This window comes from Rhinatrema bivittatum, chromosome 2 (genome assembly GCF_901001135.1).
Source record: "Rhinatrema bivittatum chromosome 2, aRhiBiv1.1, whole genome shotgun sequence".
Lineage (NCBI taxonomy): Eukaryota > Metazoa > Chordata > Amphibia > Gymnophiona > Rhinatrematidae > Rhinatrema > Rhinatrema bivittatum.
Genome location: NC_042616.1, coordinates 402,329,276 through 402,356,217, shown reverse-complemented (window position 1 = coordinate 402,356,217; position 26,942 = coordinate 402,329,276). Strand labels below are relative to the sequence as shown.

Below are 26,942 nucleotides of genomic sequence, written 5' to 3'. Positions count from 1 at the left end.
TCCAAGGGGAAAGGTTTTGTTTTGCAGGATAAATACCCCAGCCAAAGAGAACAGAGAGGGAAGGGGGGAAAATTGGGGAGGAAGCTGGGAAGACCTGTAAACACGACAAACAGAACTGCAACCAGCCAGAACAGACAGCAAGGGCATACAGAAAAGAAGACACTTTTGAAACCCAGACCAGAAAATTACTGAAGCTTGGACAGCTACCACTTACTTTGCAGAGATTTCGGAGCAGGAGGGTAAAAGGATCCCACTTCCCTGCACCCCCCACCCCCCTCCCTCCCAGCAGAAAAACATAGTGTTTGGATTTTCTGTCTATTTCACTCAGAATGGCATCTAAACAGGGCCGGCCCTGGAGCAAATAGTCAATGATGCCCCCTCCCCTCCCTCCTGGCATTCTCTCCCTCTTCTTGCCTTTTTTTCCCAGACATTTTCTCTCCTCTTCCTTTCACCAGATATCTTCTGCTATTTCTCCTCCCTTCATCCATTCTCCCCCTCCTTTTAGACCAGAGGTCTGCAACCTGTGGCTCTTTGAAGACCTGAATGCATCTCTGTAAAGGAAGTGCTGGTATATAATGGCTTGAGCCACTGGGGAAAAAAGGCTGGGGATGAGGGTGATTAAGAAAGCGATAGCTGAGGACTGAAAGAGTAACTTCTGGAGATGGGGGTATTGAGAGAGTGCTGGGGATGGTGAGGATGGGGGAGCTGAGAGGGAGCATGACTGATGGGGGGATTGAAACAGTGACTGCATAGGATGGAGGGGATTGAGGGAACATGTGAGTGCTGGGGATGAGGGAGGACTGAAAAAGCAAGAAATTACTGGAGATGGGGGAGCTGACAGAGAGAGACAGAGTGTATGTGTGTGTGTGTGTGTATGTGTGTGTATGTGTGTGTGTGTGTGTGTGTGTGTGTGTGTGTGTGTGAGAGAGACTGGTGACTGCTGGGGATGAAAAAGGACTGGAAAAATGAGTGTGTGTGATTGCTGAGGAGACGGAGGATTGAGAGAATGTAACTGCTGGGCATGAAGGAGATTGAGAGAGGTCACCAAAAATGTGTTGCGAGAGGCCCTGTATTAGACTGAATGTGTGTGTGTGTATTTGTCTGGTAAGAGGCTGTAACATCGGCAGAGGCCATGAGGTGTCAGTTCATTGGGAAAGGAGCCGCTGCTTCTGCAAATGTGCCTGGGTGGGAGTGGAGCCACTTCTGCAGCCTGCCTGGTAGGGAGAGTTGCTGGGTTGGCACTAACGAAAAAATTACCAAGCATTTTAGTTACCTTTCTCATATCTCTTGCCTGCAGTGTATCCCCCTTCCACTCTCTGGCACAGTAAGCAAGCAGATCCACTTCTGCAGACACAGTGAGATTTTCTAAATCAAAAATACAAAATACCTATTATAACATCACTAATTTTTTAATTCCAGAGTCGAAAGCAAATGTCAAATAAATATATTTTACTTTTTCCTTGAAAACAGACAGTCCACCTGTAAAATAAAAAATAAACAGCTGTCAATGAACAATTTGCAAATGCAGACAATGCAATAAAAGTTTCTAGTAGTGGTGACAGGCACCCTATCGTTGTTATGCAAATTAAGAAACTTACCATTTCAGTAACTGCTCTCTGCAATACCACACCACAGAAAGAAGAAAGGATGTCAACAGCCAGAGTGGCTCTTTCACTTTTTCCCACAGAAAAGTAAAGATCAAGTAGATGGATGCTGCCCAGTGAGGGACTGTGCTCTTATCTGGAATTAAAAAAACAATAATGGAGATCAATTATACTTTGTCCTCTTATGCTGTGCTAATGTTGGTATCCAGTGTCAGCAGTTTAAGCCATTGCTTTTTTCGTTAATAAGATCAGTTTCATGGTACCCATTCTCAAAGATGTGGGCAATGTGCCAGAAGGCAACAGTGATCACAACATTATCAAATTTGACTTAATAACTAGAGGGAGCACAAAAAAGAAATCTAATATGACAGCATTTAACTTTCAAAAAGGTGACTGAAAAAATGAGGAAAATGGTTAGGAAAAAACTGAAAGGAGCAACTGCAAAGATAAAATGTTTCTCAGGCATGGATGTTGTTTAAAAATACCATCTTGGAAACCCAGAAAAGATGTATTCCATGCATTAGAAAAGATGGAAAGAAGGCTAAATGACTACTGGCATGATTGAAAGGTGAGATGAGAGAGGCTATAATATCTAAAAGAACATCTTTCAAGAAATAGAAAAGGGATCCAAATGAAAAAAAAAACAGGAAACAGCATAAGCACTGGCAAGTCAGATGCAAAGCATCGATAAGAAAGGCAAAGAGAGAATTTGAAACAAAGCTTGCCATGGAAGCAAAATCTCATAATAAAAACTTTTTCAGGTACATTTGAGGTAAAAAGCCTGCAAGGGAGTCAGTTGGACCATTAGATGATCAAGGGAAAAAAGGAGCACTTAGAGAAGATAAGGCCATCGCGGAAAGATTAAATGAATTCTTTGCTTCAGTATTCACTGAGGAAGATGTAAGAGATTTACCCATATTAGAAATGATATTCAAAGGTGATGATTCAGAGGAACTGAAACAAATCAGAGTGAACCTGAAAGATGTACTAGGGAAAATTGACAAACTAAAGAATAGCAAATCACATGGACCAGAAGGTATACATCCCAGAGTGCTGAAAGAACTGAGAAATGAAACTGCGGAAATGTTATTACAAATTTGAAAACTATCAATAACATCATCTATGGTATCTGAAGACTGGAAGGTTGCCAATGTAAAGCAAATTTTTAAAAAGGGAACAAGGATTTTAAAATCCAGGAAATTACAAACCAGTGAGTCTGACATTTCTGCCAGGCAAAATGGTAAAACTATCATAAAGAAGCAGAAAGCCTGTGAGGAGTCAGTTGGACCATTAGATGATCGAGGGGTTAAAGGGGCACTTAGAGAAGATAAGGCCATCGCGGAAAGATTAAATGATTTTTTTGCTTCGGTGTTTACCGAAGAGGACATTGGGGACATACCCATACTGGAGAAGGTTTGCATGGGTAATGATTCAGATGGACTGAACCAAATCACGGTGAACCTAGAAGATGTGGTAGACCTGATTGACAAACTGAAGAGTAATAAATTAACTGGACCAAATGGTATACACCCCAGGGTTCTGAAGAAACTCAAAAATTAAATTTCAGACCCATTAGTAAAAATTTGTAACCTATCATTAAAATCATCCATTGTACCTGAAGACTAGAGGGTGACTAATGTAACCCCAATATTTAAAAAGGGCTCCAGGGGCGATCCGGGAATCTACAGACCGGTTAACCTGACTTCAGCGCCAGGAAAAATAGTAGAAAGTGTTCTAAACATCACAATCACAGAACATATAGAAAGACATTATTTAATGGAAAAAGTCAGCATGGCTTTACCCAAGGCAAGTTTTGCCTCACAAATCTGCTTCACTTTTTTGAAGGAGTTAATAAACATGGAGATAAAGGTGAACCGGTAGATGTAGTGTATTTGGATTTTCAGAAGACGTTTGACAAAGTTCCTCATGAGAGGCTTCTAGGAAAAGTAAAAAGTCATGGGATAGATGGAGATGACCTTTCATGGATTACAAACTGGCAAAAAGACAGGAAACAGAGTAGGATTAAATGGACAATTTTCTCAGTGGAAGGGAGTGGGCAGTAGAGTGCCTCAGGGATCTGTATTGGGACCATTACTTTTCAATATATTTATAAATGATCTGGAACGAAATACGACGAGTGAGATAGTCAAATTTGCAGATAATACAAAATTATTCAGAGTAGTTTAATCACAAGCAGATTGTGATGAATTGCAGGAAGACCTTGTGAGACTGGAAAATTGGGCATCCAAATGGCTGATGAAATTTAATGTGGATAAGTGCAAGGTGATGCATATAGAGAAAAATAACCCATGCTATAGTTACACAATGTTAGGTTCCATATTAGGAGCTACCACCCAGGAAAAAGATCTAGGCATCATAGTGGTTAATACTTTGAAATCGTCAGCTCAGTGTGCTGCAGCAGTCAAAAAAGCAAACAGAATGTTAGGAATTATTAGGAAGGGAATGGTTAATAAAACAGAAAATATCATAATGCCTCTGTATCGCTCCATGGTGAGACCGCACCTTGAATACTGTGTACAATTCTGGTTGCCGCATCTCAAAAACAATATAGTTGCGATGGAGAAAGTACAGAGAAGGGTGACCAAAATGATAAAGGGGATGGAACAGCTCCCCTATGAGGAAAGACTAAAGAGGTTAGGACTTTTCAGCTTGGAGAAGAGACGGCTGAGGGGGGATTTGATAGAGGTGTTTAAAATCATGAGAGGTCTAGAATGGGTAAATGTGAATCGGTTATTCACGCTTTCGGATAATAGAAGGACTAGGGGACACTCCATGTAGTTAGCATGTGGCACATTTAAAACTAATCGGAGAAAGTTCTTTTTCACTCAATGCACAATTAAACTCTAAAATTTGTTGCCAGGGGATGTGGTTAGTGCAGTTAAGTGTAGCTGGGTTTAAAAAAGGATTGGATAAGTTCTTGGAGGAGAAGTCCATTACCTGCAATTAATTAAGTTGACTTGGAAAATAGCCACTGCTATTATTAGCAACAGTAACATGGGATAGACTTTGTTTTTGGGAACTTGCTGGGCTTGATGGACCCTTGGGTCTGACCCAGTATGGCATGTTCTTATGTTAAGAACAAAGTTGCTGAACATATAGATAAGCATAGTTTAATGGGACAAATCCAACATGGATTTAGCCAAGGTAAGTCTTGCCTCGTAAATTCGCTACGTTTTTTGAAAGCATAAATAAACATGTGGATAAAGGTGAGCCAGTTGATACAGTGTATCTGAATTTCCAGAAAGCATTTGACAAAGTCCCTCATGAGAGACTTCTTAGAAAATTAGAAAGTCATGGAATCGGTGACAATGTCCTTTTGTGGACTACCAACTGGTTAAAAGATAGAAAACAGATTAGGGCTAAATGGAAATTTTTCCCAATGAAAAAAGTCAAACAGTGGAATGCCTCAGGGATCTATTCTGGGACCGATGCTTTTAAATATATTTATAAATGCCCTGGAAATTGGAACAACAAGTGATGTTATCAAATTTGCCGATGACATGAAATTATTCAAAGTTGTCAAATCACAAGAGGATTGTGAGAAATTATAAGAGGACATTGCAAAACTGGGAGACTGGGCATGTAAATGGCAAATGAAATTTAATGTCTGATAAGTGCAAAGTGATGCACTTAGGAAATTTTAGCTACAAATTGCAAGGTTCCACTTTAGGAGTCACCACTCAAGAAAAGAATCTAGGTGCCGTCATTGAAAATACATTGAAATCTCCCACTCAGTGTGCAGCAACAGCCAAGAAAGCAAATAGAATGCTCTGGATTATTAGGAAAGTAATGGAGAATAAAACAGAGAATATCATAATGCCTCTGTATCACTCCATGGTGTGACCTCATCTTGAGTATTGTGTTCAGTTCTGGTCACTATATCTCAAGAAAGATATAGCAGAATTAGAAAAGGTACAGAGAAGGGCGACCAAGATGATAAAGGGGATGGAGCAATTCCCCTATGAAGAAAGGCTAAAGATGTTAGGACTCTTCAGCTTGGAGAAGAGAAAGCTGAGGGGAGATATGATAGAGATCTATATAATAATAAGTGGAATGGAACGAGTAAATGTTAAACAGTTGTTTACTCTTTTGAAAAGTACAAAGCCCAGGGGACACAAAATTAAGTTATTGAGTAATATATTTAAAACTAATAAGAGAAAATAGTTTTGTACTCAATGCATAATTAAGCTCTGGAATTCGTTGACAGATGCTGTGATGAAAGCTATTAGTATAGCTGCGTTTAAAACAGGTTTGGACAAATTCCTGGAGGAAAAGTCCATTAACAATTATTAAGGATGAGTTGCAGAAATCCATTGCTTATTCTTGGGATAAGCAGCATGGAATCTATCTACCCCTTGGGATCCTGCCATTTACTTGTGACGTGGCTGGAAACAGGATACTGGACTTGATGGACCCTTAGTCTGACCCAGTATGGCAAGCCATATGTTCTTTTGTTCTTAAGGCACTGAATGGGACTGGGTTTTTTCCCTGTTTTGCAGTTTTTCTCTCCCTCCTCAAGATGACTGCCTCAGACTGACAATAACAACTGCCACCTCACCCTTCCCCCCCCACAACCTACCCACCCACCAAAGCAGAACAAACTGGAGATTCAAAAATGGGGCTTCTATAAGGCCCCACATCACACTGTGGCAAAATCACACTACTATCCATGCACAGGACTTCCACACTACACACAGAGTTAGACAGTGGCTCTCAATCCTGTTCTAGAAACCCCCTAGCCAGTCTGGTTTTCAGGATGTCGCCATCTATTATGAATGAGCATGAGATATCTGCATGCAATAGGTTTAAGAATCAGACTGATGTATACAAATTTATCTCATGCATAATCATTATGAATATTCTAAAAAACAGACTGGCTAAAGGGTGGAAAAACATTGAGTTAGGACGAAGAAGAGAATGACTATATCAAAAAATATGATTCTGTAAAGCAGCGGCAGGCAATTCCAGTTCTGGAGACCCATAAACATGTCTTGTTTTCAGGGCATCCACAATGAGGTATATCTGCATTCACTGCTTCCATTCAGGCCGATACAGTACAGTGCGCTCCGGCAGAGCGCACTGTTAACCCACAATTGGACGTGCGTTTTCGACGCGCTAGCTTTACCCCTTATTCAGTAAGGGGTAATAGCGCGTCGAAAACGTGCGTCCAACCCCCACGAACCTAATAGCACCTGCAACATGCATGTTGATGGCCCCATTAGGAATTCCCGCGCGATTCAGAAAGCTGCACATTTTACTTTCAGAAATTAGCGCCTACCCAAAGGTAGGCATTAATTTCTCTGGGCACCGAGAAAGTGCACAGAAAAGCAGTTTGGCGATATTAAGTCGGAAGGTCCCGAAAGTTAAAAAAAAAGTTAAAAAAAAAAAATTGAAAGCAGCCCGCGGCTCGAAAACCGGATGCTCAATTTTGCCGGCTTCCAGTTTCCGAACCCATGACTGTCAGCGGGTTTGAGAATCGACGCCGGCAAAATTGAGCGTCGGCTGTCAAACCCGCTGACAGCTGCCGCTCCTATCCAGAAAGGGGCGCTAGGGACGCGCTAGTGTCCCTAGCTCCTCTTTTTGCCGCTGGCCCTCATTTGAATACAGAATCGCATGCACAGGAGAGTGGCCTGTGCGCGCGCCAGGAGAGTGGGCGTTCACCTGCTCTCCCGCAACGTTTACTGTATCAGCCCAATTGTAAGCAAGCAGATCTCATGCATATTCATTGTGGATGTCCTGAAAATCAGTGCTGTCTGTGGCACTCCAGGACTGGAGTTGCCCGCCCCTGTAGTAGAGATCACATGGTAAGCACAAAAAACATTCAAACCAGGAATCTCACACTCTACTATGGCACGAGGCGTGTTAAAATCACTCAGAAAAGATAATGGAGAAAAAAAGACCACTGAGGCTTTATTCTAACAGATATGAGTTTGAGAGAAAAAAAAATGGCATAAGATTTGAAAATGTAATCAAATTCAATAAATTAAGGAAAACTGTGCCATTGAGAAAGCACTGAACCAACCATCTCCTTTACTTTTCAAGTGGAGGGATGCTATCACTGTGGAGGACAGGTTGTGGTTGCCAAAAGCCAACACATGTCCCCTGTGGCCACAATTAATATCACAAATTTTGTGTGTGAGGTGGAGGAGCTTGCGAGGAGGAGAACCAGATCTGAGTAGAATCAGAGGAAAGGGGAACGAGAGATGAAGGTTAAAGGAAGGGATTGGAAATGGCGAGAGATTAGGGATTATAGAAGCATGAGAAAGAAAGAGAGGTGAGGAAGATGGATGAGGGACAATTTTGGTGTTGTGCACCTAATAAACTTGCATTGAGAATGAAAAAAAAAAGTAGGGAAATGACGATGTCCCCCAGAAAGGGAACTATGCAAAAAAACACGCAGCGCTGGGCCCTGCTGTTGGTAGTCTAGCCCTATCACTTGCAATATAGGAAGAAGAATTTAAATGCAGATGCCCTGCCATGCTTGCTGTTAGCACTGCCTGAGCTAGACTGCTCCTCGATTCTGTTTTCTCCAGCAGATACCTTTTGCAGGGTTGATTGCTAACACACAAAATTGGACCCACATTTATGTCAGCTGGGTGCCTGGGTTCACAAAAGGGTGGCCTTCCTAGAAGCCTGAGGACATCAGTGCATGGTTCCGGGGGCACTGGTTTGAGCTCACCTGGGTCTAAGAGGGTTTATGAAGGGGCTCATGGGTGGTGATTCCCCTGGAATTTGTGTGCAGCTTTTAATCAGTCTTCATTTAAGCATTGGGGGTTTCCCAAATGAAGTCCCTGGCTAGGCATTTTACTTGGAGGCCAGGTCCGGATGCTGACATTGAGTTAGTCAAAGCCTGTTGTACCAAGTGTGCATTTTATCAAACTCTACCTCCCAAGATCCACAACTATGGCTCCAGTGTAGCTACCTGGGATTCGGGTGAAACTGAGGGGATGAAACTTTTTGTACTCTCCAATGCTTTCTCTTACTGGCCAGAAGTAGCCTGGCTGCAGGTCAGAGCAGAAGCTTCAGTCCTACACTATGTAAATGACGGTCTCAGACAATGGTCCCACAGTATCTTCCAGAAACTGAATAAACGTTCTGCATTCACATGGGATTTGGTATTTTATGTCACCCCATGCCATCCAGCTTCCGACATTGAGACAGAACTCCTGGCACCGTCATTTAAGACCGCATGGAGGTGATCTGGGTGCTCCGACTTCTACCGCAATTACTTTTATCTGTGTTTATTTTTCTTCTCTGGGACAACTCTTCAATCAGAGACTGGACAGACACCCGGGGAGCCCTTCTTGGAGAGGCACTATGTGCATCCTACCACCTCTGCTTTCCATCACAGCATGATTTCACAATGTGCCCTGAAGTGGGACTCTGGGACTTGGGTGTGGTCCTCCTTTTCTCTGCATCCTAGTCAGGTAGGGCCATGGATCAATGCTCCGTTTGTTGGGACATGTAATGTATTGTTTTTCTGGATGTTGGGAGACCCCCCACAAAATTCATGTGACTCACCTCCTTTTTTTTTTGAACGGGGACAAGAAGGCAGGAAAGCTCTCAGACCCTTAGCCCATCTACTGGTTCCCAAAGTCTGGTGCCAGCTAATAGGGTTACTACACAGCACATTATGGCATTGTCTGAGGCAGGTGATGCACTTTCAGAGTTAGGCAGCTCTCCATAAGTTGTGCAGCCACCTGCAAATGCAATCAGAAAGTTGCCAGTGCTGGGTCCGTGGACTCTTTGCTTGCTGTCGACTCACCTTCACTTTGCGCTGATAACTCTGTCCCATAGAGGCCTGTGGAACTGGAGAAGCCCAGCACTGGGAGTCTTCCTATGCAGGGGAACTGCCACTCAGAAAGAGGCAGTTTTGTGGTACCTTCAGAATGTTGTACCCTAGGTACATGCCTTCGTTGCCTAGGCCTAAATTAAACCCTGACTAAAACTGGAACTGGCTAAGTTTTATTTTTGCAATGCAATGTAATGCAATGCAGCAGCTTGCAGTTTCTTTTGCTTAGTAAGGGGAGTGTTCCCCCAGACGGTGTTGAGTTGTAAAGGGGCGATCTTCAAACCATTCGAACTGGGATAAAGACTGCAGGTGTTTTTTTTACCAGGGGGCTTCAAACCAACTTTCAACGTTCCACTTTGAAACTTACCATGGGTACAGAGTAGGCACGGTCCCCAGCACCTGCTTTACCTGTAGATAGATTTTTTTGCGGGAAAAGTAGGTGCAAGGATTTGAAAAATTCCATCTCCACGTGTGCTACTTTTCCTCCTGGTAAGTACACCCACACCCCACTACCCATACAAACTTTTTCTCTTCTCCTTCACTCCATCCCCCGAACTCCACCACAGTGCAGTCCTCTATCCCCTCCCTTCACCCATCCCCTCCCCCCCCAAGTGACGGTGGTCTTCAGCAGCCTGGCAGGGATGAGGGTGTGCAGAGCATTTGTCTTTGGCTGCTGGGACCTGGAGAATCTCCACAGCTAGGCTGTTCTTCAGTCTGGTTCCTTTTTCTTCACTTTGGCTGGTGCCCCATCAGCTGAACCGCTTCTGCCCCCGGCTCTTCCTGCTGTTCTCTATCCCTTTTCTAACCTTACCACTTGACTTTCCAGTGACTTTGCCACTGCTGCGAGCAGATGTGGCGTTTACTCCGGGGTTTCTTTTGAAACAGTACTGCTCTTATTGGCTGTGGCTGATGTTTTCAACTGCTCTTAGGGTCTGAGCATGTTCGCCTAGGCACACAACGAGGAGAAAATCTTTTAGTACGACTGACCTGCTGTATTTTGTTGGCCGTTTTATTTTTGTCGCTCACCAATGCTGAAGTTGAAATTTTTCTTGCCTGCAGGCACAGCATGGGGAAGAGAGAAGACAAGAGAAGCATCCAAGCCGAGCCACCGTGGGTGACGCCAGCACTTCATCAGACCTAGGGCAAGACAACAAAGCACCTGATGCCGGAGCACTGCTTGTGCAGGAAGACGTGTCCACTAAGTTCCTGCCCAGGAGACTTATTCTGAAGGGATCTTGGACCACTCTATCTAACCCTGGTTTGCAGCTTTACTGATGAGTCTGAGCGAGGAAGCCACTGAAAGGTTTGGGAACTATGGGGAAACAGCCACCACTGCAATCTCCTGAGAAGCAAATGGCACAGGCGTCTCTGAGTAACTTGTAACAACAAGAGACTTTCTCTAACTAACTAAAGCCTTAAAAATGTTTTTGCAATCAGGGGGACTGGAGATCAAACATATGGGGGGGGGGGGGGGGAGTTGATGTAACTGAAACCAAATGTAATGAAAACATTAAAGCTGAAAAAATGTGGAAAAGGAGAGAATTGAAAAAAAAAAAAGATTAGAAAAGTTACAACCCAAAGTTAATAAATCAGATATTAGTTTTTCTTAATGAAAATTCCACCTTGGAGAAACAAAATGAAACACTTGCTACAAAGCTGCAACCAAGAATCTGTATTCCAGGTTTACCAGAGGTCACAGAAAACAAATTTGGCCAATATCTTGTAGGCATAGAAAACAGTAGGGTCTTAATTTCTAGGAGGGAACAGCCTAGAATGCAGTGCTGGCACTTCTTTTCAGACTTAAAGAAGCAGAGCAGCAGGGGACGCTCAGGCAGCCTGCAAGGAAGAGGGAGAGATAACCTGGAGTGGATACTCTGCTCCCTAATTCAGCCCCTCCCCTCCTGTTCTATGGAAAACAGGAGGGGAGGGGGCATTACTGAAGCAGAAACTGAAGAGGACAGACACAAAATGGTTTGAATTAGCACCAATTTGAAACTTATAAGCAACAGTGCCAGTTGTCAAGGCTTCAAAACCGGCCTTGATTGGCACTGCAGCTCTCAAGTTTCTAACTTGTGCTATTTCAAGCCCCTTTGGTGTCTGTTATCCAGGGTTTAACATCTGGTGGAAGAACCCAGAACGGCGTACCGCCACCTTCCTTCAGGGTCCCAAGGAAGTGCAGTAGAGGCAGCCGTGTAATTCAGTTCTGGTTGCCTTGCAGAAATGGAGCAGAGGTAGCAGTGTAAATCATTTCTAACTCCCCTACAGAAACGGAGCAGAGCTGATGGTGCCATTCCTGGCCCTTCAGGCCCCAGAGGAAGCAGAGTGTATTGGAGCTGCTTGTCCTAAGATGGAGGAGTCACTTGGCCTTGATTTATGTGCACTTTTCTGTTACAATTGAGGAGGACCCTGAAGGATAGTGGGCAAGGTTGAAGAAACGGAAGGTAAATGCCTGCCATCCCCAGTGTTTCTGCTGCTACTGGGGTGCATCATCTTCCAGGCCAGGTTACCACTCATCGTGTCGGCATCCCAGGCCCAGCTGCCTCTTCTGCTGGTGACCACACTAGAGGAAGGGGAAGAGAGGAAGTGAAGGGATGGTGGTGGTAGGGTAGAGGGAGAGAGAGTGAATGAAGGGATCAGAGAAAAGCAGAAAGACATACAAACATACTCACACACATATGTGGGGACAGACTCTTCTTCCTCTTTTAATTCTGGTGATTCATCGTCCCCAGACTCCCACCAGTGCTCAGCCCCATCGGAGATCAGTAAAGCATTGGTGAGTGAAGGACAACTGGGGGTTAAAAGCAGTTGGGGACTGTGAATGGAGGGTCAATGAGGTAAGGAGGAAGAGGAGTGTAGAGGGAATAGGTGGTTAAAATAAAAACAAGAAATCGAATGAGGAGATGGGGGAAGAAGGAGTGAGGAGATCAGAGGGAAGTGAATGGTGGAGCTGTAGGGTTGTGTGTGGGGGCAGCGATGGAGTGAGGGGATCAACATTGTGGGATGGGAAGGGCTATGAGGTATAAGTGAGATAAGAGTGTGTGTTGGGGGGGGGGTCAGTCTGTGAATGAGGTGATTGGAGGAGGTAGGGGAAAAGTGAATGAGGGAAGGGAAAGGGACAGGGGTTAGGAGGCTGTGGGGGGGAGGGAGAGTGAGAGTGAGGAGAGCAAATGATCGGCTGCTCCCTTATTTCCTCCCCTGTGGAGGCAAAGAGCAGGCTGCCCTTTTGACTTTAAGACCCTCCCCCAGCCTGTTTGAGGAAAGCGGGTGGTACATGCTAATCTGTCCCCACCCCACCCCCCTGAACAAAGACAGCCAGCAGATTCTGGCTCACAGGCTGGCCTGGGCCTTACTGGTCAAGGAGCTGGGCAGAATCATTTTCCAGTATGGGGGGAAATTAGTGACCCTCAGGGAAGAGTGGGGCTTAAGAACCATCAGGGACTGGGCGTGAGACTTGGGGCCTCTAGGACCACTGGGGAAATCATAGGGAAAGCTGTGGAGAGCTTGGGATGGAGAACCAGGATCACCGGGGCAGAGAGGTGGAGGGTAGGCAAAAACCAGCTGATTCTCTCTCTACACTTCTCTTCCTCCTTACCTCGTCATCCACAGCCCCCAACTGTATTTAACCTCCAGTTGTCCTTCACCTCGCCAATGGCTACTGAGAACTGACGGGTGAAGAATGGCCGGGGGTAGAGCACTGGTGGGGTCTGGGGATGAAGAATCACTGGGATAAAAAAAAAAGGAGGAAGAGTGTGTGTGTGTGAGTGTGTGTGTGAGTGTTCATATATGTGTGTGTGTGTGTGAGAGAGAGAGTGTGTGTGAGTGTTTAGGAGAGAGAGTTCACACCCGGCCCCCTCAATACATAACTCACCACTCTGCCCTCGCTCTGCTCCCACCATTCACAGTTCCACTTTCTTTTTCTCTACAAATTAAGCCCTGGATTCAGTATCTATGAAAATCTGACAGAGTTAACATTTTGTTTCTTCAGTGTAACCTTCTTTGCAAATCAGTTTGTAAAATGTTTCTGATTCCTGTTGCAACCTTGATATTATTATTTTATTCCCAGGTTAAGAAAGGCTACATCCCGTATTATTTATATTTCATGATCTGCCTAAAAATGACATAGATGAGATGCAAAAGATTTGCTTCTACAGCTATGACTTTACAAGATAGAGACTTGTTGAAATTAATAGATAATAGTTCTGACTCAGAAGAGTCAAATGAGAAGGTTTTCTGCTCTAACCACTAGGAGGAGTAACCTAGTACTTAGAGCACCAGGCTACCGCTGACGCTCCTGGTGACCTTGGGCAAGTCACTTTACCCTCCATTGCCTCAGGGTCAGATTCATTAAGGCTTTTCTCCCATTTTGTGTCTGTGGAAAAACCCTTAGTGAATCAGGTAATTAGACTGTAAGCCCTCCGGGGATAAGGAAATACCTAGCGTATCTGCTATGAAGTGCCAAAATGGTGGAAATGCAGAAGATGACTGTTACCTCTTTTTAAACTAATTGTTCTGAGGTGTCAGTTACTTTTGCATTATGAATAAGATCTTCTCCTGGACTTAATCTGACCATTGGAAAGCTCAGTTTTTACATAATGATTGATGATAAATTATGTAGAGGCTTCCTAAATTATAGGGAAATGCAACCAAACCAAAAATACCCATTTTTGCTTCAGTTCATTTTCTCCAATATGGATGTGGGTTTTTATTGAGCTTTTTATTTCTCCAGGAGGCAGCAGGGCTCCCTGCTGCCCTATAATTCCCCAGGAACATCTCGGCTGTTTGGCTCCTGAGTTGCAGGTGTGATGTCGTCATCATGAGGAGCCCTGGCGCACAGCCAAAGCCGCCTAGGATTTGATCCATTTGGGCTTCACTATTTACTGTTTTTTTGACTGCCTGGTCAAATTGAGCGTCCATTTTCCAACCCGCGGGCAGATTTTTTTTTTTTTATCTTTGGGTGTATAGAAAAGCAGTTTTTTCTGTTCACTTTCCCGGCGCCGGCAAAATTAACGCCTACCTTTGTATAAGAGGTAAAAATAGTGCATCGAAAATGCGCATCCAAATGGGGGCTAATGGTGTGCTCGGCCTGAGCGCACTTTACTACATCGGCCCGCAAGTAAGTGGAACAGCGTCCGTTCAGCTAGAGACTGAGTGAATCATGAAGTCCTGAGTGCCACATGCTTCCTCCTGCTCCAGATTTCAGGGGGGGGGGGGGCATGAATCTGCTATTGCTGGGGCTGGATTTGAGGGGTGAGTGCAGCCTCAGCTATGAAACAACATTGGGTTGGGAAGACTATGGGAGCTGTTGTAGAGTCTGTTTTGCAGAGGCCAGCAAATATTGGTCCTGAAAAGAACTGAAAGTTAAAAAAAAAGGATGCTTTTTCTCTTTCCTTATACTCTGTCAAAGGACAAGTATCCGTTTCACAAGTAGCTGTTGCTAACTATGATGAGAGGATTAAAGTTCTTGCTCCCATTTCTAGTTACTGCTTCTGTGAAGGATTGTTCCAAACCTATGTCTTGAACCTTTGAGAACAGGTGGAGATTCCTTAATCTTTGCTTATTGAATTTTCCATGTACCTCTCTAATTGGTCCAAAGGAATTAGTCATGAAAGAAATTTTGTGTATTTCTGAAGAGCATTTGCCCTCCTTCTCTAAGACGATAAACTATCTGATATTTTTGTGCTTTCTTTTGAAATGTTTAATGTAACTAATTCTCTTGAACAGTCTCAAGATGTGACAAATAATTGTGCAGTATTACTGATCTCCTGTTCATCTGAATTAGACAAGAATTTAATTGTGAGCTTGTTTATTTTAACAATAAGGATGCTCTTTTTATGGGTCTTTTTCCTGATATCTGTAGGCAGACTCAGAATAGGAGGTCTTTTCTTCAATTGAGAAAATAAGTTTTGAGTTGTGGGGTGGGAGAGATTTTGGCTTCACTAAAGCTTCATTAATTGGATGGAAACTAGTACATGGTCTTTGAATCTAGTCAGTTAAAGGTTGCATCAGATAACAGGATAGCTATGAATGCAGCCTCTACCCTAGAATCTACTTGATTTGCTGAGATGTGGTTGATATGTTTTGCAGTTTTTTCTTGTACTTTCTTTTTTCCTAAAGAGGTTGGGTTTTTTCTTTTTTTTCTTAATATTGTACTTTTTGTAATTTATATAAGCAGTTCTGCCTTAGTTACTGGTCAAGCTTGATTATGCTTATTTGTATTAATTATGAAACTGATGAATAAAAAGTTAAAACAAAAATACCCAAAGAAAAAAAAATGAATAAAAAAGTCCCCCCAAAAAAATAAAATGTTGCTTTCATGGTCCTAACTAAATTACACTAGATGACATCTGCCTTATCTTGTGTCTTATGTACAGGAAGCATACGACAGCGAGCTTTAACATATGATCAGTCCTGTGGACAGACACTTCCTTCAACTAAGTGAGAGTACAAAACGTATGTTCAAAATCTGTGGGAGGACGCCTCTGCTGCATTTTGGAAACACTTTGTCTTAATCCTATTCAAAGTAAGATCTCCCATTTAAATGCTTGAATGTGAATTTGTAAATTAAAAAAAAAAAGGGAACAGGGGATTCTTAATGATTTATCTTTTTTTTTTTGTTTAAACCTTTTTTTTATCTGGCTTTAGGGCCACACGAGCAGTCTAGACGCGCCAAGGCTCCACTTTCGTGAGGTTGTAAGGGTGCTGCCGTGGTGCTTTGGGTGGGAGGCACCTTGTTCTTTGGATCTCTGAGGGAAATACCCCCCTCCCCCCCCCCCCCCCCCCCCCCCCCCCCATACTGGCTATTAAGCCATTTAAAGAAGGTTCCTCTGTTGTTATTTTTGGATCCTTTAAGTGAGGTTTTATCACTGTTATCGTAGATGACCATTGCATGTGATGTTCAGCCCAGAACTGTCATGTGTATATTTGCTCTCTTCTACAAAATAAAAAAAATTTAGGATTTATTTTCTTGTAATTTCATTTCAAGAGAGCCTGCTGCACGGAGGGGGCTATTTCACCTTATCCCGATTCAGGTTTATAAATTAATAGGACAAACATGTAAATCTAATTTGGTCTTGGTATTCAGTTAAAATTTTTTTTAAAAGTTCAGTGCATGTTTCCTGTTTTGTACGTTGCACTGGCTGATGCTGGGGTCAGCACACTGGCATTATCTTTTAATTAGAACAGCACGCTGTGGCATATGATGCTGTTTGCTCTCTAAACAACGTGAGCAGATAAATGAGGCCAAATAGACGAAGCATTTTCCCCCACAAAATGGGAAAGACCCTTTAGTATACCAAGCCCACAGACAGCAAAACAAGATAATTCTGCATCTTAAACAACTTGATTTGCATTAAATTCAGGGCTTCTCAAACTTTTGGCCATTGTGACCCCATTATAGCCCTTGAAGATTCACATCACCTCTTCAACAATTATTCCACTCTCTCCCTCCTGAACTCTTGCTGTCCCCCCCCCCCCACCCACCCCCCAGCTCTTCTCATTTCCCTAGCTCCCTTTTCGCATTCCCCCAGCAGATTCTGTCACTCCAAGCCCTTTTTATAGCCTCCAACTGATCCCCTTGTCAACCTCATCCCCTCTCACACATCCCAGCCTCTCCTCCTTCCCCCAACCCCCAGCTGATCTCTCATCCCCCCCCCCTTCATTGATTCTCTGTTATTCACTCTCCTCAGCCAAACCTTGTCCACTGGATCCAGTCTTCAAACCCCTCCAGTATCTGACCCTTCCCCTTCAAACAGCTCCTTCTGCAAACACCCCTTGTCCAGGGTCAGCAGCAATATTTTCCTTTAGGACCCTGGCCAAAGGTGGATGAAAGCTGGTGGGAAGCAAGGACAGGCTGATGTCAGGGGTAGGAGAGAGGAGAGGAGCAGTGACAATCTCCACCAGCCCATGCACCCTTAGCATCCCATACCCTTGTGGCTGGTGGTGGCAGGGGGGAGAGAAAGCAGGGATGGTGATGGTGGCGGGGAAGTGGGGGGAGAGAGTGAATGTTGGTGGTGGCGAGGGTGTGGTAACGGGATGACATAGAGGGGGATGTTGGTGGTGGTTGGAGTAACTCGAGGTGGGGATTAGGTAAGTGTGTAGGGGGTTAGGGGCCACTTTGACATTCTACGTGATACCTACGAACAGAACAGTGGTCTCGTGAAGATTTGCTGGCCTTCGGAGTGAGGAAACTCACACAAAGATGAAATTTGTACAATGTTCTCTCAACCTTGCTTGATGTTACCCAGGTAGAGAGTCCATTAAGCTAGATTGAGAGAACACTGCCCAAATCTCATCTTGGAGTGAGTTTCCTCACTCCGAAGGCCAGCAAATCTTCACAAGAGACCACTGTTCTGTTCGTAGGTGTCACGTAGAATGTCAAAGTGGCCCCTAACCCCCTACACTCTTACCTAATCCCCACCTCGAGTTACTAGGTGGGCCTACCATAGGGATACAAATACCTACCTACGTGCCATGATATTATGGCCAGGCTCTCGCGCTCTCACTCTCTCTCTTCCTCTCCCCCCCCCCCCCCCCATGTGTCTAGGACCATTAACAATGGTCCCCTGGTGGTTGAATGAAGGAAATACAACAGGTCTGGCACTTATCGCAGAATCTGAAATGGTATTGCAATTTGCACTAACTTAGCTCTTCGCACAGGTAATTAGCGCAAATTGCGATAAATGCTATATTAGCATAAAACACACCCCTTTGCTATCGCATGCGGTACTTACCGCATTTTGATAAATCCACCCCTTAGTGACATTAAATTGTTATGGACGTGCACACTAAAACTGTTTTACCATGAGTTTGAGTGTATCAAACCCTTCATATTTAAACATTTGAGATTTTCTTCTTATATTTGTACCTTTCATATGTCCTTATTGAATATTATCACATTTATTCCTGACCCTCTCTCTAATTTTAGATTTTACATTACAATCTTGTCCTCCAAAATGCTTGAACTTCATGTAGGCTATGTACTAATTGAGGGAGATTTCAGCTGCAGGTAGCAGGGGCGGATCGTGGGAAAATAGTGGCCTGGGGGATTTTTCTCCATACTGGCCCATGGGTACCCAATTACTCATACAATTTGGTGAGTCACCAAATACAGAATAAAGTGACCATAAAATATACACAGAAATGCACAGACAAACTGAGCTGGAAATCACTACAAGTTAGACTGTATGAAATGCAGCAATGGAAAAACAGAAAATACCATCATTCCTCATAAAACATCAAACAATAAAATAAAGAACTATAAAACATTAATCACAATAGAAAAATCATACTAAAAATATATATTTCAAAACTGCTGATGAATAGAACCTCCAGTAATTTAACTCATTACAAATTTTTGAAAACTTCCCAAACACCTATAAAATATTTCAAAAACAGCAGACATCAAATAATATTCCATAATTAAAATTAATAAGGATAGAAAACAATCCCCAGTTCTCCATACCTGAGAACTTTTAATTCCAGTCACCTTGAGATGGTAATGAATTAGTAGTTCTCTAGCACACACCACCCTCATATGCTCACTCATGCATACACACAGTCTCCCTCTCTCACTGATGTGCTTGCTTGCTCTGACACAGATGCTTACTGACACACATGCTCTCACTCACGGCCTTAATGCATGCTTTCACACACATGCTGACTCATTCACTCTCCCTCACACACATGCTCACTGACACACTCGCCCTGTCTCACTCACTCATGTTCAGTGGCACACAAACTCTGACTCATCCATCCAGTCACGCTCATACACATGATCAGACTTATGCACACTCACACATGCTGTCATTCTCTCCCTTGTACATATGCTCACTGACACACTTGCACTCTAACGCTCACACATGCTGACGTACACACCCTCATTGCCTCATACATTCAGACATGCTCACTTATGTTTTCTTTTCTCCCCCTCTATCTGTGAATAAGTAAAAAAAACATTGGTGGTGGGGGAAAATCCTGGCAGGGCCCAAGAGAGGAGAGTCTGAGTGGGCTTTAGAGCAGTGCTTCTCAACCTTTTTCTGTCGGGACACACCTGACAGATGGTTCTCACATGCGAGACACACTGAACACATGACCATCATAGGGCTAAATGTAAAATTACAGTTTGTATCCACAGGAACCCCCCTGACCCACAATTATGGATGTAAAGCAGAATTACGACATTCCCCATACAACTCACCTTACAAAAAATATATTCTGGTTCTAGTGTCATTTCAGTAACAGCAACACAAACTCCAACTACCAGGCTCAACAGCCCTACTTATGAAAAGACTGAAGTTTATCACTAATGCATGTCCTCTTGAGAAAATACAACAAATAAGACTGATACAGTAAAATACCTCACCTTGGTCACATACACAGAACCGACCTAACATACTCCCAGGATCTGCAGTTATGCACATAAACTAATCCGCACACAGTTACACCTGTATTATGGAATGCACTCAAACAGTTACAACCCTATCTATGAAAAGGCAACACTACAAATATTAAATCAGGTCCTAAACACCAATACACCTATTAGGAAAACAGAACTAGCCAAGAGGTATAGATCCCCACACAGAAATAATTGTATAACTATACTAATAAGCAGAATAAATGTTTCACAATAATTATGAACAGAATAATATCCAACAATTAAAAACTCATAAAAATTATGTAAAATTTCTCCAAACACCAATAAAATATTTCAAAACAGCAGTCACATCACATAATATTCAGTAATTAAAATGGCAGTCAATCAAGAAAAATACATTTTAAAAGCCATCTTTACTAACCCCCTCCAGCAGCTCTCCTACTCCTCTTCCATGCAGGCCGTAGCACACACCAGAAGCAGAAGTAGTGGATGCAGCTCTGTACTCCTGGTTCTCTTCCTTAGGGCCCCCGACCAATCTCTCTGTCTCTCACACACACACATACCAGTTCTGTCTCTCACACACCAATCATCTCCTGACCAGTCTTTCTCTTACACACACACACACACACACACACACACACAGGTTTCTCACTCCCATGTTCTATCTTACATATACAGGCTTCTCACTCCCATGCTGTGTCTCACACACAACCAGGTTACTTACACCTATGCTAGCTCTCGCCACATGCACAGGCTTCTCATTCCCATAATCACTTTCTTTCTCTCACACACACATACCAGTTTCTATCTCTCACACACCAATCATCTCCTGACCAGTTTTTCTCTTACACACACACACTCCAGTCATCTCCCTGACCAGTCACTTCCATTGTCTTTCCTATATACACACACACATCACCTCTCTGACCAGTTTCTCTCAATCACATGCATGCTCTCTCTCACACCCTTTACATAGATGATCTCAATCAAATGCTCTCACTCACAGTTACACATGCACACTCTCAATGACACATACATTCTCTCACTTACAATCTGGCTGTCTCTCTCTCTCATTTCCTGCCCCCCCCCCCCCCCCCCCGAGCACAAATGGTAGCTGCAGCAGCCTCCTCCTCTAGTCCCCGCATGCCAAGAAAGAAGATACCTATCGGCCACAGGAGGCTAATTCTGCTGTCTCCTGTGCCAATTTCTGGCTGCTCCTGATTTTTCTCTGGGCCGCCGCTGCCACCACTATTTTTTCATGTGGCATGGCTTTCTTCTTCCCGCGCCTCCACCCCACTGCACGTGACTTCCTGTTCCGGGCCAGGGGGGGCAGTTGTGGGAAGAATAAAAGGCCCAGCCGCAGTTGCCAGCCTCCACCTATACTGCTGTCGTTCCCATGAAACCGGAGCTGGTGCCGTGGCGAAAATACAAAAGCAGCACTTAGGCGGATGGCTGCTGCTGGTGGCCACGAGCAATACCTGTCACGTGATTGGGGTGACCGGCCCACCGGGGCATGTCCGAAGCCTCGATATGCCAATCCGCCCCTGGCAGGTAGACATGTCATCTCCTTCTGTGCCACTATATGCATGTGAATTTCTGCTTTGGCAAGCAGCATAACAATACATAGGAAGTAGCCAACACTGCTGCTCATTCTTAGTTGAGAAGAAATGAAAGTAAAGCTAGAGGATCAAGTAGGCTTTGCGGTGTCAGAACAAAAAAGGATAATGGGCAAGCCAGATGGGCCTCGTGGTCTTTATCTGCCTGTAAAGGAGTGTGTGTGGTAGACCCTTCTTAAAAGCCTGGGACCAAGCATTTAGCCTGGTCCACCTTAAATCACACACAGGAAGGGAATTCTGTTCTGAGGGCATTTTCCTTATAAAGGGATAAGAAGTTAGGCCCCGGGGAGAACAAAGGCCTCCAGGGGGAAGAGACAGAAGCCAAGGAAAGGCCAGTACTGACTAACTGTGAATTGCATTGCTATAGTTTTGCTTTTGAAAACTGCTAAGGTAAACAGAAACGGTGCCACTTATTTTTCTGCAAGTAATAAAAATGTATGAGCAAAAGAACCAGCATCTAGCCCGAATCTGTTCTCTGGCCAGTCACAGATGCTCACGGTGCCACAGTGTCGTCAGTCTGTGTATGTTTATACAAACACCAGGGCTTGCATTTTCTATGTCATCATTCAAGTCTTTAATGAAAATATACTGAAATGAACTGGTCCCAGAGCCAACCCTTCCGAGGCCGACAATGAACCATTGATGGTAACTCTTTGGATACAGTTTTCCAGTCAGTCATACTTGCATTTCCACAGTACGGGCAAGGTCATAATTTCCTATTTTGTTTGAGTATATCCTGTGAGGGAGAGTCAAAGCCCTGAGTAAAATCAATATAAATCATATTTACCAATTTCTCCTTTTACACAAGGCCTTATTCTGTCAGAGTAGAAAACTATGCTGATTTGGTGAAATTTCCTCATTAATTAATTTTGGCTATTTCTCAATACCCTGCTGTCATCTAGATGCTGTAAAGTTTGCTGTTTCATGCTTTGCTTCCCTATCTTTCTAGCTGCTGAAGTTGAATTGTCTGCTCTTTACAGAGCTTGGCAGCAATTCAGGCCTGGGGACAGCAGCAAAAGGATGGTTTTACAAAGCACAGAGCTTGGAAGCAGTATTAAACACAGGCTATAAATCACCTGAAAAACTTTGATGGAGTTTGGTAAAGTTCTTGATAATTTGCCTGTGCTGGACAATTATATTTAATGCCAAAACCTAGAAACGTGTCTCATAATTCAGATTATTTTCTTTTAAACCATACCAAAGAGGGTAATTGAGAAACAGAAGATTAACAGAGGGACTTTTCTTTTATTTTCTTAACTATTTTATTTTAATGAGTAGATTTTAGTTATTTGTTTTTATTTTTTATTGAATTTTATTGTATTTATTCTGTTTCTAACTTTTGTATAATGATTTTTTTTACTATGTAAACCGTAAAGATAGAATCCTGTGTTCTGTGTAATGGTATATAAAAATTACATAAATAAAAATAATAAATAATATTATAATCTTTTTTTTTTTCCATGTAGGGTTCCTACCTAAATTGCAGAATTAACTTTAAAGAGTTGCAGCTGAGGACAGAAAGCCAACAACTTTGTGGAAAATTAATGTACAGATACAAGCAAATGCATGCAAAGTCACTGAAAGTTATCTAACCCTTGCTACAGAATTCCCCATAGAAGCCCAGAGGCCATGACTTATATTGACCAAATTCAAATCCTCTTGATCGTAGGCTGCCCCATCTCTACATCCAATTCTGTTTTGTTTTTTTGTTGGCGTTGTGGAGGTGGAGTTGCATTTTACATTCTGGTGTACATCAGGCAATGTGTGGATAGAGGCGAATATGTTGTGTTTAGGGCCCTTATCTAAAATGCAGGAGAAACTTCAACGACTTGCAGCTGGGGAGCAGACGACAGACAAAACTGAAAAAAAGTAATTACGATTTTTATTAGTGGGCTATAAAAACCAATATTAGTTCACATTTTTATTGAAACCTTACTTTTCTCTGATGCTGAACACTACCCGAAAGAAAGAGGATAGGTTGTAAACTAATTTCTGGACTCGCCCCCCGCTGACCAAGCAGGAAGCCTCAGGTGGGTATAAAGGGGTACATATGACTCTCTAACAGACTCAGTGAGTGGGTTAAGGGCACAAATGATCTCCTGGCAAACATGTGTCAAGCCCTAATTTCAAAGAAATGAGCGTGTCTTTTTAAATGTTCTTTTCTCTTTACAAAGGCGTATGGAACTGTAGAGCTGTACTTTACCATTTTAATCTCAGTCACCTTTGGAGTCAGCCATAGCTCAAGCACCTTTCCACAGACAGTGAGGCAAGAGGCTGGTTCGGTAACCAATCCCTAATAAAACAAAAGCAACAAAGTGCTTCCCACAAGCAAATAATGCTAACAGATGCTGAGCTCTTGATGCAGGCTGGTGATGGAGCCTCTTGTCCATGACAACATATGAGTGTTCAGCAACTCCCTTTGACTAAATTGATTTCTGCGATGCAAACTGGTGCCCATCTTTTACCGGCATTATAGGCACTGCAAAGCTTCCAGGTCCATTTCATCATTCTCAGCCTCCAAGAACTAATGTTCCAGCACAGTGCCACCGGTCTGCTGGTCACCAAGTGTAAAATAAATACAATCAGCATTTGGCAAATGTTTGCCGTCAGAGTGTTCATGTAAATGGCCTTTCTTGGTTTTATGACTACACAGTTTCTTCTTGGACTCTTGGCTGAGATTGATGACACGAGGGGTTGAATGCCCAGCTACCCACCTCCACTAGGAACACAAATACTGTCTGGGCCCTGACCAAATCAAGATTAAACCTTCCCCTAAAAAATATCTCTCTCTCCCTTTCCCCTCTATATATGCTATATATATATCACTTCTTGCTCTTTGGGTGAAGACTGATCTTTTCTAAGCCGTCTTCTGACTAAGATCCTTATCATAGGTAACGTGGGAATATAGTACCCTATTAAAAGGAATATGGGGAGATAATACCTACAAATGCCCGCTAAGAACTTGAAACTTGGAAGAATATCGTCATACTGTTTACAAAAAAAAAAAAGCCCCTTAAACTTAATTGCAATATCTTTATTTAAATTCCAATATATTTAAATCATAGCTACCATCACGTGTACCATCTAGAAAGAGAATCTTTAAAGGAAACAACAAAATACTCAATATCCTTCTTTTAAATTATTTTTTTCATCTCATTTCATTTCAGGGAAAAAATAAAATTTATAAAAAAGCACCTCCTAGCCATGGCACAGTTACTTAGAAACCAGCATGGATACATACTGTGAATGGTATCACAAACCATCCTTGCATATGAGAAAAATAAACCTAATCTTAATAACAGATATTTAAATATTGAGAAAAATTTCACTTACAGGTCTACCACAAAGACTGAGGAATGTACAGGCCAACTGCAAATAACATTTTCAGGGCAGTGTTTACACTCATGCTAGATAAAGGTCTGGTTTGCAGGCAGCCTGTGTACCGTGCATATTATATCCTTAAGCAAATATTTAATCAGAGCAGTACTTCTGATAAGCAAAAAACCAGCTCTTTAGGGCACAAGGCAGTAGTGAAGCGAGGGGGACAGGGAGGAATCCTGGGGAAAGAGGAGGGCTGTGCAGGCTGGGCCCAGTCATTCTGGAAAGCAACAGCAATGGAAGGATGTTTTGCAGCGGTGGCTTATACCCTTTGGTTTTATTTCAGCACAAGGTTTTAGTCATGTCTACAGCATGCGTTAAGTTGTGTCTGTGTGTGTTCTTTTATTCATAAAAACAACATAAAACAGGAGAGATGTAGGGAAGGACAACCGAAAAAAAAAAAACTACTTTAAGGGAGAGCATGCATTGCTGGGAAAAAGTGCTCATCTATAAGCATGGTGAGGGGGTGAGAGTGGGTAGTGAATTGTTAACTTCAATCTGTGGTTACAAGTTCCACAGCCCTGCTAGGAATAGGGCAGTTCACACCAATACTTCTCTGCATCCCACTTTGGCTCTTGGTAAGGAGGAGGAGGAGAAACTGCTGTGGTCCGGCAGATCCCCTCCTGCGAACCAGATGCTGTGACCCCGCTCCTCAGGCTCCCCCCTTGGGCCCACATCCGGTCAGCAGCAGCATTGGGGACACAGTGATCGCATGCTCCTGCCCCCCCCCCAGAGCTCGCTCTCTCCCACTCGCTTCCTCTTTGAAAAGGAAGGAGCGAGAATGGGTGCTGCTAGTGTGGCAGCCCCTGCCAGCCAACGAGGGCCCGTGGAGGCTGCGTCCCTGCAGCCCTCGGGTCAGCAAGGCTTCCTGGTGGGATTAAAGTCGCTCTTGTTCTCTTGAAAGTTTCAGGGGTTGCTGATTGCATAACCTGATGGCAGGGGGGAGGGGGCATGTGCATTTTTAAAAATTTTATATGGCATTTAGTAACATTTTGTGTTGGGTTTTTTTTACTTGTCACTGAGTGTTTTTTTAAAGAGCATTTTTATTGATGTTTTATTTTCTTATATTTGCAATTACATAAGAACATGCCATACTGGGTCAGACCAAGGGTCCATCAAGCCCAGCATCCTGTTTCCAACAGAGGCCAATCCAGGCCATAAGAACCTGGCAAGCACCCAAACACTAAGACGATCCCATGCTACTGATGCCAGCAATAGCAGTGGCTATTCCCTAAGAGACGAATTTTAAAAGGGTTACACGCGTAACCGCGAGTACCCACTCTTGCGTGCACCAAGCCTATTTTGCATAGGCCCGGCAACACACATTTGGCCCGGGGCTTGAAAAAAGGGGCTGGGAGTGGGCAGGGTGGTCTGGGGGCGGGGCGCCAGGTTGCGTGCACAAATCTATGCCTGCACATACCCCTTAAAATCCGGCCCAAAGTCAATTAATAACAGGTAATGGACCTCTCCTCCAAGAACTTATCCAATCCTTTTTTAAACACAGCTATACTAACTGCACTAACCACATCTTCTGGCAACAAATTCCAGAGTTTAATTGTGCGTTGAGTGAAAAAGAACTTTCTCCGATTAGTTTTAAATGTGCCCCATGCTAACTTCATGGAGTGTCCCCTAGTCCTTCTACTATCCGAAAGAGTAAATAACCGATTCACATTAACCCATTCTAGACCTCTCGTGATTTTAAACACCTCTATCATATCCCCCCTCAGCCGTCTCTTCTCCAAGCTGAAAAGTCCTAACCTCTTTAGTCTTTCCTCATAGGGGAGCTGTTCCATTCCCCTTTATCATTTTGGTAGCCCTTCTCTGTACCTTCTCCATCGCAATTATATCTTTTTTGAGATGCGGCAACCAGAACTGTACACAGTATTCAAGGTGCGGTCTCACCATGGAGCGATACAGAGGCATTATGACATTTTCCGTTTTATTCACCATTCCCTTTCTAATAATTCCTAACATTCGGTTTGCTTTTTTGCTTGCCGCAGCATACTGAACCGACGATTTCAATGTGTTATCCACTATGACGCTTAGATCGCTTTCTTGGGTAGTAGCACCTAATATGGAACCTAACATTGTGTAACTATAGCATGGGTTACTTTTCCCTATATGCATCACCTTGCACTTATCCACATTAAATTTCATCT

General features: G+C 43.3%; 1 protein-coding gene across 2 annotated transcripts in view; it reads right to left on the bottom strand.

The window, feature by feature from the left end:
- OTULINL (OTU deubiquitinase with linear linkage specificity like) overlaps positions 1-26,942 on the bottom strand; it is a 100,818-nt gene that overhangs the window by 38,467 nt on the left and 35,409 nt on the right. For both annotated transcript variants that reach the window (XM_029590047.1, XM_029590046.1), the window contains exons 2-4: positions 1,599-1,740; positions 1,454-1,479; positions 1,274-1,365 (exon numbers count right to left, since the gene is read on the bottom strand). In XM_029590047.1, the coding sequence (XP_029445907.1) occupies positions 1,274-1,365; positions 1,454-1,479; positions 1,599-1,740 (260 nt within the window). The remainder of the gene's footprint in view (positions 1-1,273; positions 1,366-1,453; positions 1,480-1,598; positions 1,741-26,942) is intronic.